This window comes from Vulpes vulpes, chromosome 13 (assembly GCF_048418805.1).
Source record: "Vulpes vulpes isolate BD-2025 chromosome 13, VulVul3, whole genome shotgun sequence".
NCBI classification, from domain to species: Eukaryota; Metazoa; Chordata; class Mammalia; order Carnivora; family Canidae; genus Vulpes; species Vulpes vulpes.
In genome coordinates this window covers 149,415,818-149,438,236 of record NC_132792.1, presented here as the reverse complement: position 1 = coordinate 149,438,236, position 22,419 = coordinate 149,415,818, and the positions used below count along the sequence as shown (strand labels likewise).

General features: G+C 38.0%; 1 protein-coding gene across 2 annotated transcripts in view; it reads right to left on the bottom strand.

The window, feature by feature from the left end:
• The window catches only part of NSL1 (NSL1 component of MIS12 kinetochore complex), a 38,158-nt gene that overhangs the window by 13,527 nt on the left and 2,212 nt on the right, over positions 1-22,419 (bottom strand). For both annotated transcript variants that reach the window (XM_026001082.2, XM_026001083.2), the window contains exons 2-4: positions 20,039-20,114; positions 14,883-15,013; positions 12,293-12,347 (exon numbers count right to left, since the gene is read on the bottom strand). In XM_026001082.2, coding sequence (XP_025856867.2) covers positions 12,293-12,347; positions 14,883-15,013; positions 20,039-20,114 — 262 coding nt within the window. The remainder of the gene's footprint in view (positions 1-12,292; positions 12,348-14,882; positions 15,014-20,038; positions 20,115-22,419) is intronic.

Here is a 22,419-nt window from a genome sequence, read left to right as displayed (position 1 = left end):
AGAAAAAGCTGTAAGTCAGGCCAAAGTTGCAAATCCACCAGTAAGCATGAATTTGCTTCCTATAACATAAAAGAGGCCCAGTACTCCAGAGGAGCAGGAAATAGTCCGCTTCACTCTATAAAACCAAGGGCTAAGAAGAGCTTTCCTACCTGGAAAAGGAGGCTGAAAAGGACCTGCCATTAACTATGGCCAAAAGCTGAGGCATACTTTAGAAGTGATGGGAGCCAGATAATGCCTCAAAACCTGGGCCTAGACTAAGCTGCCTGCTGACTTAGTGACTAGATCCACAAACTCCTATGATACAGTGGAACAGAGGCCCCATGCTGCCAATTTAAGATCGACTCTTTGTTGAGACTATTCAGGGGCCAGATGAAAGACAACCACAAAACTGCTAGACAGGAAGAGGGGAAAACAATGACAAGAAAATAAGCACATAAATAATCGTAGTGAAGGAGAATTTGCAAATCAAAATTCCAAAATATATGAAGGGGCACCTGGATGCCTCAGATGTCTAAGCATCTGCCTTCAGCTCAGGTCACGATCTCTCTGGAGAGAGAGATCCTGAGATCTCAGGCTTGTCCTGAGATCAAGCCCCTGGTCAGGTTCCTAGGTGAGCGAGGTGTCTGCTTCTCCCTCTCCCTCTCCCCCCTGCCCATGCTCTGTCTCTCTCTCTCTCTCAAGTGAATAAATAAAATCTTTAAAAAACAGAAAAACGAAACACATGAAGAAATCACAACCATGAATGACTGCCAATATAATACAGTAAGGTGAGAAACTTACTGTAGATGGCATAAAAAATAGAGCAATCTAAAAATAATTTTTAAAGTTTAGGATCCTCTCATAGCTGAAGGATATCATAATAGACATTATAAAAAATAAATTATCAAGTAAGAACAAGAATATAATATAAAAATAGAAGAAATGATAAAGAAGCAAAGTTGAATAAGTTAAAGATTTTCTAATATGTTGGCAAATCAAACTTCAATAAAAACAAATGAAAAAAAAAAAAAAAAAAAAAAGAGGGCAGCCCCAGTAGCACAGCGGTTTAGCGCCGCCCGCAGCCCGGGACGTGATCCTGGAGACTCAGGATCGAGTCCCACACTGGGCTCCCTGCATGGAGCCCGCTTCTCCCTCTACTTGTGTCTCTCTCTGTGCGTGTGTCTCTATGAATAAATAAATAAAGTCTTTAAAAAAAAAAAAAAAAGGAGGGATGCCTGGGTGGCTCAGCAGCTGAGTGCCTGCCTTCAGCTTAGGGGGTAATCCTGGAGTCCCAGGATCGAGTCACACATCAGGCTCCCTGCATGTAGCCTGCTTCTCTCTCTACCTGTGTCTCTGCCTCTCTCTCTGTGTGTCTCTCATGAATAAATAAATAAATAATCCTAAAAAGAAAAAAAAGATTTTCTAGAAGATGGGAGTCCTCTGATTGAAGGTATACTTGGCCTTGTGAGTGGAAGATGGGAGGGAAAAGGATGCAAGCCAAATAAAAAATCCGACCCCCTAATGTATATGATCTATTAAAATAGTGTATGTACCAAGCGCAAAGAAATTACCATAATATGCAGAGTTGAACTACTGTTACAGTGCTGAGTAAAAAAGTCACGGAATGTATCATGTAATACTTATATAAAAGAATAACTCAAAACCCCATGTGCCTGTCTGCTCACTTACAAATACACTGATAAATCAGACATATCATACTGTCAAAGTAATGATCTATTTGAAGGTGTGTGGGATCAGGGAGACGGGAGGATTTTCATTTACTACTATATATACATCATTGATTAGTTAAGATTTCACAGTAAATTGAGATTTACTATGAGCACAAAAACTGTAAAAACATAACAATTGGGCAGCCCAGGTGGCTCAGTGGTTTAGTGCTGCCTTCAGCCCAGGGCATGATCTTGGAGACTTGGGATGGAGTCCCATGTCGGGCTCCCTGCATGAAGCCTGCTTCTCCCTCTGCCTGTGTCTCTGCCTCTCTCTCTGTCTCTCATGAATAAATAAATAAAATCTTAAAAAAAAATAACAATTTAAAATACAAATACAGATCTATATGGCAGCTGAACTGGGAGGATTTCCACCATATACTTACATTAAAAGAGTAAGCTGCAAATAATCTGAATACATGAATCAATTTTCATAAGATAAATGACCTGCAAATTTCCAGCATACTCCTATATGACACATAAGTAGAGAAAAATGGGTAAATGGTTTTAAGACTGGTTAATGATTGGGTATCTGAAGGTTAAGATTGGATATCTACAGGTGTAGTGAATGCAAGGGAGAGAAGAAGCCAAAAACAAAAAGTAAAAAATGGAATGCTATCCTTATTTCTTTTTCAAATGTATATGATCAACTTATATAAAATTACATATTTACTTCATAAATACTTCTTGAGTGTACAATGTCAGATAATGATCTTAGAGAACTAGATAGGGGATACAGAAATACAAAACAAAGTCCTTGCTCAGGGGGAGTTTATAACACAGTGTGGGGGGTGGGTGAAGACGATAAAATAAACAGAAATTATATTCAGTTAAGTGGTGAAAAAACAAAAGCAGATTAAGGGGACAGAGTATGACCAAGGGGGTCAGGAGGGAATGTGATACCAGTTGTCAGGAAAGGCCTCTCTGTTAAGGTAACACTCTGAACAGAGAGCTGAGTGAAGTGAGTCAGGCAGATGGTTTCAGATAGGAACCAGGGAACAGCAAGTATGAAAGCCACAGGGCCAGAGTGTGTTTGGCTTATCCTTGGGGAAACATAAGAATGCTAGTGTGGTTGCAACACAATATTAAAGCAAGATGAGAATGATGAGACCAAGGTCAGTAATGAAATCAATGAAGCAGCCAGGGACCAGGTCAGAGAGGATCTTGTAAACCAAGGGAAGTAGGAAACATTTCAAGAGTTCCTTAAAAAGCTAAACTAGAGCTGGGGCGCCTAGGTGGCTCAGTCAGTTAGGTGACCCACTCTTGATTTCTGCTGAGGTCATGATCACAGGGTCATGAGACTGAGCCCCATTTCGAAGCTCAAGTCAGGCTCTGTGCTCAGTGCGGAATCTGCTTGACATTCTCTCTCTACCCTCTCCCTCTGTTCCTACCACTGCTTTCATGTACATTCTCACTCTCTAAATAAAATCTAAAAAAAAAAAAAAAAGCCTAGAGTTACCATATAATCCAGCAATCCCATTCCTAGTTACATATACTCAAGAGAATTGAAAACATATGTCCACACAAAACTTGTACATAAATGTTCAGAGTAGCATTATTCATAATAGTCAAAAGTGGAAACAACCGTAAAATGTTTCTACCCTCGGGGTGCCCGACTGGCTTGGTCAGTAAAACACACAACTCTTGACCTCTGGGTCATGAGTTCAAGCCCCACTCTGGACATAGAGCTTACTTTTAAAAAAAAAAAGTCTCTACACTGATGAATGGATAAATAAAAAGTATATACATAAAAGGGAATATTTATTCGGCAATGAAAAGCAATGAAGTAGTGATATATGCTACAACACGGATGGACCTCAAAAACACTATGCTAATTGAAAGAAGCGATTCTGGAGCAACCCCAGTGGCGCAGTGGCTTAGCGCTGCCTGCAGCCCAGGTCGTGATCCTGGAGACCCTGGATCGAATCCCACGTCAGGCTCTCTGCATGGAGCCTGCTTCTCCCTCTGCCTGTATCTCTGCCTCTCATTCTCTCTCTGAGTCTCTATGAATAAATAAAATCTTTAAGAAAAAAAAAAAAAGCTATTCTGAAAGAACTATATCATATTGCATGATTCCATTTGTATGAAATGTTCAGAACAGTGAAATATATAGAGACAGTAAGCAGATTAGTGGTTGGCTAGGGTCAGGGGAGAGAGATGAGAGACTGGGGGAGAATGGCTAAGGGGTATGAGATTTCTTTTTGAAGTGATGAAAATATTTAAAAATTTATTTCAAGTTGCACACTTTAAATTTATAAATTAAGGAGGTTCCTGGTTGGCTCAATCACTAGAACATGCAACTCTTGATCTAAGGATTTTTTTTTTTTTTGATCTCAGGGTTTAAGTTTGACCCCCATATTGGGTGTAGAGTTTATCTAAAAATATTTTTTAAAAATTAAATAAATATATATGGGATCCCTGGGTGGCGCAGCGGTTTGGCGCCTGCCTTTGGCCCAGGGCGTGATCCTGGAGACCGGGATCGAATCCCACATCGGGCTCCCGGTGCATGGAGCCTGCTTCTCCCTCTGCCTATGTCTCTGCCTCTCTCTCTCTCTTTCTGTGACTATCATAAAAAAAAAAAAAAAAAAAATCAAAAATTAAATAAATATATAAATATGTAAATTGGTATGGTGTATGAATTGTATCTCAATAAAGCCATCTAAAAAAGGAATGTCAAAGATAATGATGTAGTATATTTCCTATGGTAAATAAAAATAAATAAAACAGTTTAAGAGCAAGATGAAATAAAAACTAAGAGAGTCTACCACCCACAGATTTTTTATGCAAAGTACTTAAAGAAGCTTATCAGCAATAATATTGAACCTATGGGTACCTGGATGGCTCAGTGGTTGAGCGTCTGCCTTTGGCTCCGGTCATGATTCAGGGGTCCTGGGATAGAGTCCCACATCGGGATCCCCACAGGGAGCCTGCTTCTCCCTCTGCCTGTGTCTCTGCCTCTCTCTCTCTCTCTCTTTCTGTGTCTCTCATGAATAAATAAACAAAATCTTAAAAAAAAAAAAAACTCTCAAACTGTGTTCAACTCAAGAAGCTATAAATTACAGAGAAAATTCAAGAAAGCAGGAAGACCATAACTAAAGATAAGAATTCAATGAACCAGAAAACTTAAAAAAAGAGAAAGAAACTCAGAAAAACTAAAAGCTGACTTTCTGAAAGACTATAAAAACAAAGAAACCTAAAGATATTACCAAAAAAGAGAAAGCATAAACAATATCAAGAAAATAATCATATGTGAAGTAAAGATTTTTCAAACATAAGCAACTACTATAAATAGTTTCATATCAACATACTGAGCACATGGATGAAACAGATTATTTTCCAAACAAATATTACCAAAATTGATTCAAGAAAGAAAAAACGAGGGACGCCTGGGTTGCTCAGCAGTTGAGCGCCTGCCTTTGGCTCAGGGCCTGATACTGGAGTCCCCACATCAGGCTCCTTGCAGGGAGGCTGCTTCTCCCTCTACCTGTGTCTCTGCCTCTCTGTGTCTCTCATGAATAAATAAATAAAATCTTGGGGATCCCTGGATGGCTCAGTGGTTTGGCGCCTGCCTTTGGCCTGGGGTGTGATCCTGGAGCCCTGGGATCAAGTCCCACATCGGCTCCCTGCATGGAGCCTGCTTCACTCTCTGCCTTTGTCTCTGCCCCTCTCTCTCTATCTCTCATGAATAAATAAATAAAATCCTTTAAAAATAAATAAAATCTTAAAAAAAAAGAAACAAACAAAATGGAAATAAATAAACATTAAGTGTACTAGGATTAGGGCAGCCCAGGTGGCTCAGCAATTTAGCAGCACCTTCGGTCTAGGGCATGATCCTGGAGACCTGGGATCAAGTCCCACCGTCAGGCTCTCTGCATGGAGCCTGCTTCTCCCTCTGCCTGTGTCTCTGCCTCTCTCTCTGTGTGTCTCATGAATGCATAAATAAAATCTTAAAAATAAAAAGTGTACTAGGATTAGAATAGCTAGCTAAAGGCTAAGTCAGATAACACCTTAACCACCCTCTAGGCTCAGACACTTTTATAGATGAGTCTTATCAACTCTTCAAAGAACAAATACCTCTATCTTCGCACTGTTTTATGAGGGCAGTAAAATCTTGATGCTAAAATTAGAAAAGGTCGGCATGTTTTAAAACACCACATGTACATTTCTGTGTGTGTGACTACAGATGCAAATAAACTAGAGGTAAATATACTAAACAAAGTATAAGAATAAAGTATAGGTAAACTTAATTCCACAGTGCATGAAAAAAAGTGGGGTTTTCTCTATGAATGCAAAGGTAACAGAAAAATCTGTCAATGTTTATTCACCATATTAATGGAGTTAGAGACAACAAAGCTTATGAACTAAGAGCAACAAGGAATTTTAAAAATGATAGAAAAGGCTCCATATCTGAATTTTGGTGATGGTTACATAGTTGTATACATTTGTCAAAACTCAATTTGTATGCATAAAATGGATGTATTTTATGTAAATTATTCTACAACAAAGTTGGTTAACAAATACATGATCTCAGTTTGTGCAAAAGAAGTATTCGATAAAATTAAACACTTATTCATAATTTAAAAAAATGACCCCCAAGACTACTACTAGTCATCATTATACTAAAGATTCTAATCAATGTAGTAAGACAAAAAAAGATGTGTAAAGTTAGGAAAAGGATAAAAACCCATCAATCTTGCAAATGATACGATTATCTACATTTTAAAAAATCTAACTGAAACTATATAAACCATTAGAACTAAAAGAGCTCAGCAAATAAAATCAATGGTGTTCTTAAACATTGACAATATTCAATTATAATGTGTAATCCCAAAATGCTACCATTTACAGTAGCTACAAAAAGGTATCTAGGAACAAATAAAAGATGTGTAAAACCTATATAAAGAAATTTGTAAAACACTTTTTTTCTTAGAACTATCTTTAGGGGATCCCTGGGTGGCTCAGTGGTTTAGCGCCTGCCTTTGGCTCAGGGCACAATCCTGGAGCCCTGGGATCAAGTCCCACGTCCGGCTCCCCGCATGAAGCCTGCCTCTCCCTCTGCCTGTGTCTGTGCCTCTCTCTCTCTCTCTGTCTATCATAAATAAATAAAATCTTTTTTAAAAAAAAAGAGAACTATCTTTATTACATGTTCTTAAATACTTCTCCACGTCATTATAGAATGCCTATCATATCCATTCCCTTAAACAATACTGTTCTAGAGAAACAAGCGGGCAGCACTCTTACAATCATCTTTAGTATATGTGTTTATAAAACACAACTGAAGGACATTTTGAAAAAACCAAAATGAGATTATAATAGGTTCACAAATAGGAGGACTTACACTGTTAAAAATGGCACTTCTTTCTAAATTAATCTATAAATGAAAGGCAAGTCCAATCAAATCCCAAAAGACTTTTTCATGTAATTTAAGAAGTTGATCCTAATAATGCCTATGAAAGAGTAAAGGGCCAAGAACAGGCAATACAGTTTTGAAGAAACTCTAAGATTTCAAGACTTCTTAGAAAAGTACAGTAATATAAAAAGTGCAGAGACAGCCACGTCAACCAATAGAAATAAAAGGAGTCCAAAAAAAGACCCCAAAATATATGGAAACTTAGCATATTAAAGAGTAACATTACAAAGCAGTGGACAAAAGATGGGACTACTGCTCAATCAATGATGCAAGGACAACTGGCTATCAGTATGGCAAGCATTAGATTCCTTCCTCATAAAATGAAAAAAAAAATTCAGATGGATTTAGGACCTAAACTTGATAATCAAAACTCTATAAATATCAAAGATCTTTCATTTTTTTGTCTATATATTTGTTTTATTGAAGTTTGATTTGAAATATCAAAGACCTTTATGTTACTTGGGTAGAAGAGTTCTTAAAGACACTGAAAGAACAAATTAGGGACACCTGGGTGGCTCAGCGGTTGGGTGTCTGCCTTAAGCTCAGGGAGTGATCCTGGAGTCCCAGGATCGAGTCCCACATTGGGCTCCATACATGGAGCCTGCTTCTCCCTCTGCCTATGTCTCTGCCTCTCTCTCTCTATGTCTCTCATGAATAAATAAATAAAATCATTTTAAAAAAATTATAAGGAAAAAACAGTAAATCTGACTTCATTAAAATTTATGATTATTATAAAGCTAAAAGACAAGCCAAAAATTGAGAGCAAGTATTTACAGTGCTTATAACCAAAGGATTAATATCCAAATATGTGTGTGTGTACATGTGTGCATGGATATGTGCCCATATGTATAACTCTTAGAAGTAAATAAGAAAAGTTCAAACAAACCAACAGAAAAATGGGTGAAGAATATATATAGGCGTATCAGAGAAGAAACCCAGGCATCCCTACTCAACCTTTAAATACAACTGTATGCCTATCAAATTGGCAAAAGTAAAAATAAATGTGTATGTGTTTATATATATATATAAAGTCTGACAGTAATAATTGTTGGGAAAATGTGGGAAAGCAAGAACTTCTAAACACTGCTGATGGGAATGTACACTGATACAACTACTTTGGATGAATAGTAAAGTTCAAGTGTAATGAAGCTGAATAAAAATAAACCTCATGGGACACCTGGGTGGCTGAGCAGTTGAGTATCTGCCTTTCGCTCAGGTCATGATCCCAGAGTCCTGGGGTTGAGTCCTACATTGGGCTTCCTGCATGGAGCCTGCTTCTCCTTCTGCCTATGTCTCTGCCTTTCTCTGTGTGTCTCTCATGAATAAATATATAAAACCTTAAAAAAAAAAAAAAAAAAAAACAAAAACCTCAAGACCTAGAAATTCTGCTTCTGGGAATCTACTCCAGAGTATCTATGGCATGTTTACACTATACAAGGAAATAGCTATAAGGATGTTCATTGTAATACTATTTTTAACAGCAGAAAAAGAAAAAATCTAAGTGTCTCTCAATAGAGGAATGGCTAAGGAGTGATGTGTTCATACTCTGAAATACTTACTATATATTAGCTCAATGAATTCAAAGCTTTGTGTACATACAATGGCAACAGGGAAAAGGTTGCAGAATATGATCAGTATGATACAATTTATATAAAAATTTAAAAACAAATGCCATACATTACTTATGTTTACATAACCTATAAAGTAAAAGCATAATAACATGGACAGTAAGGATCCACTTAGCTTGAAGATAGTGATTCCTTGTGAAGTAGGAGGGAACAGAATAGGACAGTGAAGGAGTACAAAGAAGTTTTAAATGCATCTATAGCTTTTAGTTCCTGAAAAGGTTTGAAACAAATTTGGCAAAATGTGAATGAATAGCCTTTAAATATGAGTGGTAGCAACAAAGATGTTCATTATGTTATACTCTATATTTTCTATGTTTGGGATATTTCAGCATTTATTTTTTTAAAGATTTATTTATTTACTTACTTATTATTTCAGCATTTAAAAAAAAATCAACTCTGCCCTACATATATACACATATATATGTATATATATATAATGGGAAAGAACAAGAGTGAAACAGGAAGACCTTCTAGAAAGCATGTGTAGAAACCCAGGCTAAAGTGATGACGACTTAGATCAGAAGTGATAATAGGATGAATGTGGAGAAATGAATAGGAGAAACAGATGAATGTGGGATTATATTTCAAATGAATAATTTGTATGGATATGAGGACTACAGGGGAGGAGAGGATCAAGGTTGACTTCTAACTAAAGCAATAATGTAGATGAATGTGCTATTTACTCAGGGAAAACTGGGAAAATAACCAATTAGAAAGTATGAAAGAATTGTTTTATGGTTATCTCTCATTTCTTTTACTCAAACATAAGCTCTTTAAGGGAAGAATCTGTCTGCTTTTTCTCTGTATACCCAGAAGTTCCTAACATAACTGCCAAATCAACGTTATACAAAATGCCTAAGTATTGCTTCTTGAAAACTAGACAGACTTTGAAAATGTCAGCCTTCAAATAAATCTGACATTACTTAATATTCTAATAACAAAAAGAAAAAATTGGGAACCCTGGGTGGCGCAGCGGTTCAGCGCCTGCCTTTGGCCCAGGGCGCGATCCTGGAGACCCGGGATCGAATCCCACATCGGGCTCCCGGTGCATGGAGCCTGCTTCTCCCTCTGCCTGTGTCTCTGCCTCTCTCTCTCTCTGTGACTATCATAAAAAAAAAAAAAAAAAAAAAAAAAAAATTTTGCCAGAAGTTCCCACAAAAATTTTCCCATGCAGCTTATTCAAACTTTTAGGTTCTATACAAATTTATGCCATTTTCCCAAGCCATTTTAATTAATTTTGTATGATTTTACCAGTTAGATGTATTGTAAGCTATGCAGTATTATAAGGTATGCCACCGTAAATAAGATAGGATAATAAGATTAGGGACGCCTGGGTGGCTCAGCGGTTAAGCGCCTGCCTTTGGCCCAGGGCCTGATCCTGGGGTCTCAGGATCAAGTCCCACATCCGGCTCCCTGCATGGAGCCTGCTTCTCTCTCTGCCTGTGTTTCTGCCTCTTTCTCTCTCTGTGTCTCTCATGAATAAAAAAAAACAAAAAAAAAAAAGAACTGATGCTATTCTAAGTTTATAAACATTATGATAATGTATAACAACAAAATCTCAAAATTTGGGACGCCCGGGTGGCTCAGCAGTTTAGCGCTGCCTCCAGCCCAGGGTGTGATCCTGGAGACCCAGGATTGAATCCCATGTCAGGCTCCCTGCATGGAGCCTGCTTCTCCCTCTGCCTCTGTCTCTCTCTCTCTGTGTCTCTCATGAATAAATAAATAAAATCTTCAAAAAAAAAAAAATCTCAAAATTTATCCAAAAGATAGTTTCTAACTATTCCTTTAATTGTGAAGTCAGAATCATATGATACAGAGGATTTTTCCACAATTACTACATAACTGGAATGGTAGAAATATAATCATGTAAGTAAAGATCATTTCCCTCCTAAGATCAAAAGATTACAAGTATTTTTAGTGGATAATTAACTATATCAAAATATAATTCTTGGGGGGGGGGGGCATCTGGCTGGCTCAGTTGTAGAGCATGTGACTCTTGATCTCTGGATTATGAGTTGGAGCCCTACATTGGGTGCAGAGTTTGCTTAAAAACAAAAAAAGTAATACTTGGGTAATTATGGTACCACAAGTTTCAATTATTTTCTTTAGGTTGTTCAAAATCAAAACAAGTGTATCAATTACTGCATTTTGGCAACTCTCCCTTTTTTAGTGAGTCACAACAATTGAGCATTAGGTCCTAAGTCAATTTTTATTTGTCAAAAGGGTGAATGCTGTAATTTTAACAAATTTCTGAGTATCTATATGCTTGTACATCCCCCTCTTGGTTTATCCCCATTGGCTTTGGGAGATTTAGGAGGGGCAGAGGACATGTTAGAAAGTAGTACACAATTTGACAAAGATAAAGTACTCAAAACCGTAAGTTTAAATAGCCCAAAAAAATAAATCAATGTTTTAACTGTTTTTCTAATAGTTCAGAAATAATACTTTTTAAAAAGGGGACGTGGCGCCTGGGTGGCTCAATTGGTTGAGCATCTGACTCTGGATTTCAGCTCAGGTCATGATCTTGGAGTCATGGAATCAAGCCCCACATCGGGCTCCACAATCAGCACAGAATCTGCTTATCCCTCTCCCTTTGCTCCTCCTCTGGCTAGCACAAGTATGCATGCATGCTCTCTCTAATAAACAAACAAACAAAATCTTAAAAAGAAAGAAATAGTACTTTTGAGTGTCAAAGGAAAACACCAAAAGGTCTCTTAGGAAAACTGTTACAAATTTTCAAATGTGAGAATAGAGCCATTTAAAAATATATATGACCCACATTAGCAATGTAAATTCTATTGCTGGATTTACATAAATTTGTATCAATTTCATTTCTCTGAATTTTAAAAGATGCATCTAAATGGAAACAGAATGGATTTCAAAGGTATATCAAGTATGCATGTGTGTTCTTAGGTTTAAAATTATATTTTCATTGGGTTTTACTTTATTTTTTTTTTATTTTTATTTATTTATTCATGAAAGACATACACACAGAGAGATAGAGAGGCAGAGACACAGGCAGAGGGATAGAGCAGGCTCCATGTAGGGAGCCCAATGTGGGACTCGATCCCAGGTCTCCAGATTCACACCCTGGACTGAAGGTGGTGCTAAACCACTGAGCCACCTGGGCTGCCCTGGGTTTTATTTTGTAAACAATGAGAAACCAATGACAGTTATCACACTAGAGAGTGACACCGTAAATGCTTTAATAATGTAACTTTGGCTGTAATACAAAGAATGGACAGCACTTAGAAATGGGAGGGTACTATAACAGAAGTTTGAGATTAAGATGGTAATGTAACAGTCTAATTGAGGATAGAGCTGTATAAAAGTTCAGATTCCTAGGACCTACTCCTGGAAATTGTTGAGTCAGTGCAATTAGAGCAAGGTCTCATAATCCTAGAGAAGAGCAAAACACAGATGACTGGTAGTAAGTTAGAGCATCAAAGGGAAGATACCCTTCATGCGGACACCTTTAAAAAAGTTTAGGAACTCATAAAAATTACAAACTAATGTTTCACTTTTACCACAAATGAGCATTGACTCACCTGGGTCAGGGTCATATTTTAGGTCCAATGGATGTACAACAGGGCAGTACTGCTTCTAAACATATAAATTAAAACAGATTTAAATTATTCATTCAATCTTTCATGTAAATATTTCCTTCAGCTAATATATATCTTATTAGCTGGTAGAACCATTCTTAAAGAAAAAAAAGGGGAGGAGGACGTGCCTGGGTGGCTCAGCTGGCAAGTGTCTGCCTGAGACTTAGGTCATCATCTCAGGGTTCTGGGATAGAGCCCCACATCAAGCTCCTTGCTCAGCAAGGAGTCTGTTTCTCGCTCTCCCACTGTCCCTCACTTATCCTCACGCTTGTGCTCTCTTTCACACCCTCTCTCTCAAATAAAATCTTTATTTTTGTAAAAAAAAAAAAAAAAAGATTTTATTTATTTATTCATGAGAGACACAGAGAAAGGCAGAGACACAGGCAGAGGGAGAAGCAGGCTCCCTACAGGGAGCCTGATGCGGGACTCAATCCAAGGACCCCAGGATCAAGACCCAAGCCAAAGGCAGACACTCAACCATTGAGCCACCCAGGTGCCCTAAATAAAATCTTAAAAAAAAAAAAAGAAAAGAAAAGATCCTGAAATACATAGGAAAAAAGGGGAAAAGAAAAGATCAAACTAAGTCTGAATTATACCTTTTATAGTATTGCCATCTACTACATGCACTAAGAAATAGCACCATTAAAAAGTCTAAGAAAAGCAAACAATCAGGGATCCCTGGGTGGCGCAGCGGTTTGGCGCCTGCCTTTGGCCCAGGGCGCGATCCTGGAGACCCGGAATCGAGTCCCACATCAGGCTCCCGGTGCATGGAGCCTGCTTCCCCCTCTGCCTGTGTCTGCTTCTCTCTCTCTCCCTCTGTGACTATCATAAATAAATAAAAATTAATAAAAAATAATTTAAAAAAAAAAAAGCAAACAATCCAATTAAAGGCACAGAGACTGAATTTTGTGTTTAAAGTATAACGTAATTGCCAAATTATGAATAGATTATTTTTCAAAAGTTCACTTTAAGACAAGTGTCTGGAACTCAGAAAGCCTATAGAAACTCCCTTTTCAAAGTGGCCACTACCATGTCTGCCCACTGCAGCCTACACACCCTGTGATATACTGAGACTCTAAGAGCAGAACTATGGCAAAGGATCCATGGGCTTGCTTCACAGCACATACGATACAGAGCAGGTTACACGGCCCCTGTGCAAGGCTGACTTAGAAAAAGATCCACACTTCAGCAAAAAGAATAAAACGTTCCTCCTTACTCCTGCCCAAAGCCAGCAGGAGACAAAAATATTTTCTAAAAGAACTGCCATCATCCATCCATTTTGCATCTTTTTAAACTTCCACAGCAGTACCTTACCTAGGTCAGCCAACTTTCTTTTATGTAATACTGATTACCGATTAGGTTTTTTCCAGGAAAGAAGGGGGTAATAGGGAGAGAAAAAAAATACATTTTGAATGTTTTTCCTGCAAAATTTTTAAAAAGCGGGGGGGGGGGGGGGTAGGAGGATAGAATAGGGCATTTCTTTGAAAACACTTTGGAAGAAAAAAAATCTGCAAAAATATCTGCTTATATTTTTTTCTCATAGACAGCATTTACTGTCTAAAATGATTCCTGACAAAAAAAGCAACTGGGAGATTTATATGTGAAAACATGCTAATTTCAAAAATTAGTCACAAAGAATATAACATAATTTAAAACAACATGGGTTTCTCACTCCAGAAGCAGTATCATTCCCAGCAAACCTCCCAACCCATTATGATTTTTAGAGTAAAACTACACACAGTTCATACAGCAAATCAGTGTTCTGAACAGGTATTCATTTTTTTAACGATTTTATTTATTTACTTGAGAGAGAGTGAGTGAGCGAGCACACGTGTGCATAAGCAGGGGACAGAAGGAGAGGGAAAAGCAGGCTCCCCATTGAGCAGGGAGCCCAACTTAGGTTAGATTCCAGGAATCCGGGATCATGACCTGAGCCGAAGGCAGGCATTTACCCGATGGAGCCACCCAGATGCCCCCTGAACAGGTATTCAATCCTCATCACCAATTTAAACTAAAGGGGACTTCCAAAATATATAATCATATACAAATAATGTGCCAAACACAAATGACACACAGAAAGAAAAGGCTTCAGAGGTAAATTTATAGGGGCACCTCACTTAGGTGTCCAACTCTTGGTTTTAGTTTAGGTCATAACCTTAGGGATTGGGAGATTGAACCCCAAGTCAGGGTCCCTGCTTAGCACCTCACTTGGCACCTCACTTAGGTGTCCAACTCTTGGTCTAGCTTAGGTCATAACCTTAGGGATTGGGAGATTGAGCCCCAAGTCAGGGTCCCTGCTTAGCAGGGAGTCTGCTTAAAAAGAGAACCTTTATGGGACGCCTGGGTGGCTCACAGTTGAGCATCTACCTTCGGCTCAGGGCGTCATCCTGGAGTTCCAGGAACAAGTCCCACATGGGGCTCCCTGCAGGGAGCCTGCTTCTCCCTCTGCCTGTCTCTGCCTCTCTCTCTCTGTGTCTCTCATGAATAAATAAAATCTTTAACAACGACAACAAAAAAAGATAAATCATCTTACCAGAATTTCTTGTTTTGCTTTTATGGTTTTGATGACGCACTCAAGGATCTTTCTAGGATACTGCTTACGTTTTGTGGCTATATCCACTATGATTTCATCAAACTGATCTTCAAGTACTTTAATATCAGAATCTATTTCAAGAGAAAACAATATCAAAAAATTTCTTAAAACACATTGCTTTTAGCCTGTATAGAAATATATAAGCTAAATTAAGAAAACAAAAAATAATTAAGAAAAACAAATATGGTAAGTTAATGGATGCCCTCACTTAGTGATTAATTCATTTATTAGTCATTGAAAAATCAATTACTGAGCACCTATGGGAAGCCAGGCCTAAATTAGAAAAATACAAAGATGAATATAACATGATCCCTGCTCTCTCAGAGTTCACAGTTCCCTGGAATAAACAATTGCAACACAACTTGATATATGCATTTGAGTTATGAACTAAATGCCAGTCAGATGCAGAACAATGGAACACTAACTCTGCTTAGGGAACTTTAAACAGAAAGCAACATTTGAGCTAAGCCTTGAAATATAAATGTAAATCCATGGGATTAAAAAAAGGTGGGACAAAAAATAACAAGGAGTAACATTTTAGGCAGAGGAAACCATATTTACAAGATCACAGAGGTTCTGGGAAACTCTTTTCCAAAGCTGAAAGTTCTAAATGACTGCAGGATGAAGTGTAAGGAAAGAAGCATGATAATATATAAAAGAACTAGACTGTAAAGGGTATTTAATGTCAGACTTTCTAACATGTTTTGGATTATGTGCTGCACCAAAGCTATAACAGTAGCAGAGTAGAAAAGCTAAATCTGAAATAAACACAACTGGATAAATAGTAGGAAAAAGTAAAAGACACGATGACTGTACAACTTCTTTGATTTAACTAAAACTATTTTATCTGTTGCTTTCCTGTTTGAAAATAGTGAATCTCATACTTCAGCAGAATACTTACATGGGGAACTTGTCAGAAGTGCAGAAATCCTGATTCAACAGAGGCCTCTGGAATGGAGTCCCAAAATTAAGCACCCCAGGTGAAATGAATGCAGGTGGTACATCAACCTTATTTTGAAAATCATCTTTAAGAATAAATAATTAAAAATACTAAAGAATGGGGTGCCTGGGTGACTCAGTCAGTCAAGCTCAGATCTTGATCTTGACTTCAGCTCAGATCATGATCTTAGGGTCAGGGGAATCCAGCCCTTTGAGGCTCCGTGCTCAACAGGGAGTCTACTTGAGGATTCTCTCCTCCCTCTGCCCCTCCCCCTGCTCATGTGGGTGTGTGCACACACTCTCTCTCAAATAAATAAATAAATCTTTTTTTAAAAAAAAACTAAAGAACTCGGTCATTGGCTTAACTGGCCTCATATCACACATTGTTATGTCAATGTCTGTGCTAGAAATGTATCTATTTTATTGAGTAGAAACTTCATTAAGAAGTCTGAAACAGGTGCACCTGGGTGGCTTAATGGTTGAGTGTCTATGAGATCCCAGGAGTCCTGGGATCGAGTCCGGCACCAGGCTCCCCACAGGGAGCCTGCCTCTCTGTGTCTCATGAATAAATAAATAAAATCTTTTAAAAAAAAGTCTGAAACAGTGAAACATATTTTTGGAAACTTTCAAACATTGCTGATACATTTTAGCATATATATACATACTGGGTAAAGATTAATGAAGTACATCAAGTATCTCTCATTCATGTAGCAAATATTAAATCCAAATAAATTCTTTTGAGAGTATTATGAGAAAAATAGTCACTGCTTACTTTGAAAACTCATTTAGATGAGCAGCCCTTTCTAAATTTTAATTTATCCATTTAAAAAGTTCAATCATTAGCCTGAAATAATGTACTATTTCACAGTTAAAAAAAAGTCTTCTAGCTAAAATCTTCTATGTAGGAGAAAAATGGTTTTTCAGCGCCACCTAATGATAAAGCTACAAATCTGAAATGTATAAACAATTTGAGCAGGGAAGATCTTGTCACCAATTTAACAAGTTTACCATGTACCTACTATGTGCCAAGCTAAGTATTGAAAAACAAATACATAGCCCCTGTCTTGAGGAACTTACACTTGGATTCTTTTTTTTTTTTTTTAAGATTTTATTTATTTATTCATGAGACAGAGAGAGAGAGAGAGAGAGAGAGAGAGAGAGAGAGGCAGAGACACCGACAGAGGGGGAAGCAGGCTCCATGCAGGGAACCCGATGTGGGACCTGATCCCAAGTCTTCAGGATCATACCCTGGGCCAAAGGTGGTGCTAAACTGCCAAGCCACCTGGGCTGCCCTACACTTTGATTCTTAAATGTACCTGGTCAAGCCTGAAATCAAGTCCCTTCAGAGTAGTTACATAGGAAGGGAAAAAGTTGTTTTCACTTGTATATTCATTCTTTCATGTTTTCACTCATTTCTACAATGATCCCAGTGAACAAAACAGACAACCTCTACCCTTGTGAAGATTACTTATTGCTTCTACGCATTAGATGAGATACAAACCCTTTTAATCCTATTTACTGAACCGTTTTCTCTTTCCTATTGTCTTAGGGCAGGTCTTTACCATCTCTTACTGTACTATCACAGTAACTTCCCTAAGATCAGCCTGCCTTGAATTTCTCCCCTCTCCAATCCATCCCCTAACACAGCCAGCAGTGAACTTTCTAAAACACAAAGCTTCTCATATAAATTCTACTTTAGAAATTACCACTGGTGGGACGCCTGGGTGGCTCAGCAGTTGGGCATCTGTCTTTGGCTCATGGCGTGATCCCGGGGTCCAGGATCGAGTGCCACATTAGGCTCCCTGCATGGAGCCTGCTTCTCCCTCTGCCTGTGTTTCTGCTTCTCTCTCTCTGTCTCTCATGAATAAATAAATATAATCTTTAAAAAAAATTACCACTGGTTCCCCATTGCCAAAAGGATAAAGTGCAAATTCCTTAGCAAACTCTCAGGCTCTTTGTAATCTGGCCCCAACTTATCTCTGGCCACACCTGCCATTAGTTTTCCCAATTCAGTTCTGACATTTTCCAAATATATCATTCCTTTGTGCATTTGCACCTCTCTTCTCTCTGCTTCGAGTGTCCTTCCTTCTTTTTTTTTTTTTGGCATTTTTTTTTAAAGATTTATTTATTTACTTATGATAGACAGTGTGTGTGAGAGAGAGAGAGAGAGAGAGAGAGAGAGAGGCAGAGACACAGGAAGAGGGAGAAGCAGGCTCCATGCCGGGAGCCTGACATGGGACTTGATCCCAGGACTCCAGGATCGCGCCCTGGGCCAAAGGCAGGTGCCAAACCACTGAGCCACCCAGGGATCCCTCCTTCCTCCTTTTTATCTAGCATGCTACCATTTATGAAATGCATTTAACTACCATCTACTCTGTTTGGTCTTCTCCCCCTCTCCAAACAGTAGTAATTCCTTGTTCATTTACTTCCATTAACAATGAGTTCCTAAATAGTAAGGACCATGTGTTTTCATCTATGTCCTAAAACTTGGTATAGTGCCTGGCATTATCAAGTGCCTGTGAAGGAAGGTAAAATTTTAGTATTCTCAACTATTTCCCCTCACAGTTATAAGGAGAAAAAGGGACAAAGACTAACCATATTCCACCCAGGCTGCCAACCTATTAGAACACACATATCTTAATCTATAAATTGATGAATCATATTGCTAAAGGCAGCCTGGAGCAAACAATAAAGTAATTCCAAAGTGACTTCACAGAACAAGAGTCAAATAAAGACACAGGAAAGGCTGTGTAGTTTAAAAATACTCTTAGATGACTGTGATAAACTCCCCCTCTCTTGCAAATTGGCAATCATTCTGATGTTTGGGAAATTAATGTTATTGCTTTTACCGTTTCAATATATAAATCAGAATGTAAATTTTGGTGACTTTGATGAGATAACTATAATAATCGCAAGGATTAGACAGTGAAGTTTTCTGGGCAAAGTATTATCTTAATGTTGAGAAGAAAAATCATAACCACAGAGGGTTACTTGATGTGCCTGGAATCGGCTCAAGGTATAACTGGATAGCAGGTAATATCAAGCTGGGACACAAAGGTCTGCTGGTCAGACTGTAATATCACTATGGGTAAAGATAAGACACTGACTCCTTATCAGGGTAGCCCTCCCCTAGACTTTGCTGGGGACTTCTGCCCCTTCTCACACAGATCATTCTTTTTTTCCTAACTTTTTTCCTTCTTATACTGACCACTGACTATTTTCTTTCCATTAAAACTTTGATTTCTGGGATGCCTGGGTGGCTCAGCAGTTGAACGTCTGCTTTGGGCTCAGGGCGTAATCCCAGGGTCCAGGATGCAGTCCCACATTGGGCTCCCTGAAGGGGAGCTGCTTCTCCCTATTTGTCTCTACCTCTCTCTCTCTCTCTCTCTCTCATGAATAAATAAAATCTTTAAAACAAAACAAAACTTTGATTTCTTTAGATATGTCAACATATTAGGGTATAATCAAGTATGCTTTGATTATAAGGTTTCTCTATATATTTACCTCATCCTTTACATGGTACTCTTAGCATTTAACTTCATACTTCTAAGGGTACTTCATTATCTACTCTAAGGATCACTTGTAAAACTATAATTTGACTTATAAGGTATTAATCATAGAAATACTCTGGGCCTGTTTCTTCATCAGGAGACAGCTGTACAGTATTTTCCAGTAACCTACTGACAAGGGTACTTTCAAAGATTAATCAGATCAAAGTCTTGTTGAGAATGCCAGACAGCACAAATAAAAAAATCAAGGTACCTACTGTGTAGTTTGCCTCAGATTATGACTTGAATAGTCTTCTAGATTTGTTTCCTTTTTCCCCCCAAAGAAAGAAAAATTTTAACAGAAGGGACACTGAAGATGGGGATTAAAAATTAGCATTCAAGGGATGCCCAGGTGGCTCAGTCTGTTAAGCACCTGCCTTTGGCTCAAGTCATGACGCTGGAGTCCCAGGATAGAGCCCTGCTTTGGGCTCCCTGCTCAGCAGGGAGTCTGCTTCTGCCTCCCCCTCCTTCTCTCTCACTCACTCTCTCTCTCAAATAAATAAAATCTTTAAAAAAGCAAAAAAATAAATTCTAAAAAATTAGCATTTAAAATAAAATTAGCCACAAAAATAACTCAAATTAATGAAAGGAAAAAGTTAAATAACATACCTATTAAACTATCTGAAGCTTCCTGCCATGCTTGCCCATTAATGCTGACATTCTCTTGCACAGCTGATTCAAAAGTCTGAAATAAATTCATAATACTCACGTCACTAAAAATAACCTTAAAGATTGAATTAAAACATTTTGGCAAAATATGAACTTCAAATTTGTAACAGAAAATATTAAGAAAAGTAAACTAAACTAGCTTATAAGTCTATTCTTCTCAATGAAGATTCCATTTCAATTACTGACTCAACCTACATATTAGCTTTGATAACCATTATGCTACCTATGAGAAAATTTGATGCAAAATTTATATACTTCTTAAAAAGAAAAAAAAAATACAATCTAACAAAGTTGAGCTCAGCTGAATCTGAAGGGAACAAGTACTACACAGGCTGCTGAAAGAGCATCAGTGTTAAGGGGAAAAAATGCTTAAAACAAAGTAAAATTAATTTCTACTGCGTAAAGGATTGTATTTTTTAGAGATGTTCACTGAGATAGATAGAAAAGAAATGGCATGAGACCAGGAGTTTGTTTTAAAATAGAAAGTGTAGGGAAGCCCCAGCGGCTCAGTGGTTTAGCACCACCTTCAGCCCAGGGCGTGATCCTGGAGACCCAGGATCGAGTCCCACATCGGGCTCCCTGCATGGAGCCTGCTTCTCCCTCTGCCTGTGTCTCTGCCTCTCTCTTTGTGTGTCTCTCATGAACAAATAAATAAAATCTTCAAAAAAATAAAATAGCGTAAAGGGACACCTGGCTACTTAGTAGAGCATGCAACTCTGGTTATCAAGGTTATGAATTCAAGATCCATCTTAGGCATGGAGCCCACCTTAAAAAAAATAATAAAATAGGAAATGTAACATTTTTGATAACTGTTAAATTTGGTGATAGATACATGGGTGTCCACTGTACTAGTCAATTTTTAATACATTAAAAAATAAGAACTAAAGGAATTGGTAGTACCATTAAAATTTTAAATATACATTTAAAATTTAAAACCTATTGCACAACAATTACACTTCTGGCAATGCATCCACAAGAACCATTTTCATAAAACATAAAAAGGATGGCATGTCTGGCTGGTTCAGCAGTTGAGCATCTGCCTTTGGCTCAGGTCATGATCCCGGGGTCCAGGATTGTGTCCCACACTGGGATCCCTACGAGGAGCCTGCTTTTCCCTCTGCTTCTCCCTCTGCTTCTCCCTCTGCCTATGTCTCTGCCTCTCTCTCTCTGTCTCTCATGAATAAATAAATAAAATCTTAAAAAAAAAAAAAAAAAACTGGGATCCTTGGGTGGCTCAGCAGTTAAAGCATCTGCCTTCAGCCCAGGGCCTGATCCTGGAGTCCCAGGATCGAGTCCCATGTCGGGCTCCGTGCATGGAGCCTGTTTCTACCTCTGCCTGTGTCTCCACCTCTTTCTCTCTCCTCTGTGTCTCTCATGAATAAATAAATAAATAAATAAATAATTTTTTTTTTTAAGATTTCCTTTTTTTTTTATTTTTTTTATTCATAGAGATGCAGAGCGAGAGAGAGAGAGAGAGAGAGAGAGGAACAGACACAGGCAGAGGGAGAAGCAGGCTCCATGCAGGGAGCCCGATGTGGGACTCGATCCAGGGTCTCCAGGATCATGCCCCGGGCTGCAGGCGGCACTAAACCGCTGTGCCACCGCAGCTGCCCAATAAATAATCTTTAAAAAAAAAAAAAAAACTGACAAATAATAGTTGACAGATTTGGGGGGGGGTTGATTGCTAAATCAGTTTAACACTCTTAACGCAAAAAATAAACAAAAAACTAAAACAACAAAAAAGCCATAAAAAAAGAATATAAAAGGGATACCAGGTGGCTCAGCAGTTGAACTTTTTTACTTTCTGCTCAGGGCATGATCCTGGGTCCCAGAACCAAGTCCCAGGTCTGGGAATCAAGTCCCGCATCAGGCTGTCTCTCATGAATAAATAAAATAAAATCTTAAAAAAAAAAAAAAAAAAAAAATATATATATATATATATATATATATATATATATATATATATATATATATATATATTACACCCTCCATGGGCCTTCCAAAACAGTAAGTTATTTCCAAAAGGAAGAGGGATGGGGGAGAGGAATTCACTTTTGCTTTATGCTGTTTTTTTTTTTTTTTACAAGAATGTACTTTGTAAGGTTTGTAGAAGAGCATAAATCAAATCATGAATGATAATCATGAGTTAAGTTATGCACTCTATACTTTAAAGATTTTATAAAATAAAATCCTTACTTTATATAAGGACATTTACGGATTATCTCAGAATACAAAGTGTAATAACATTCATTACACAATCATATCAATACCACCTTTTAAGAATATCCATTATCATATTATGCGGTTTCAGATTAAGAGAC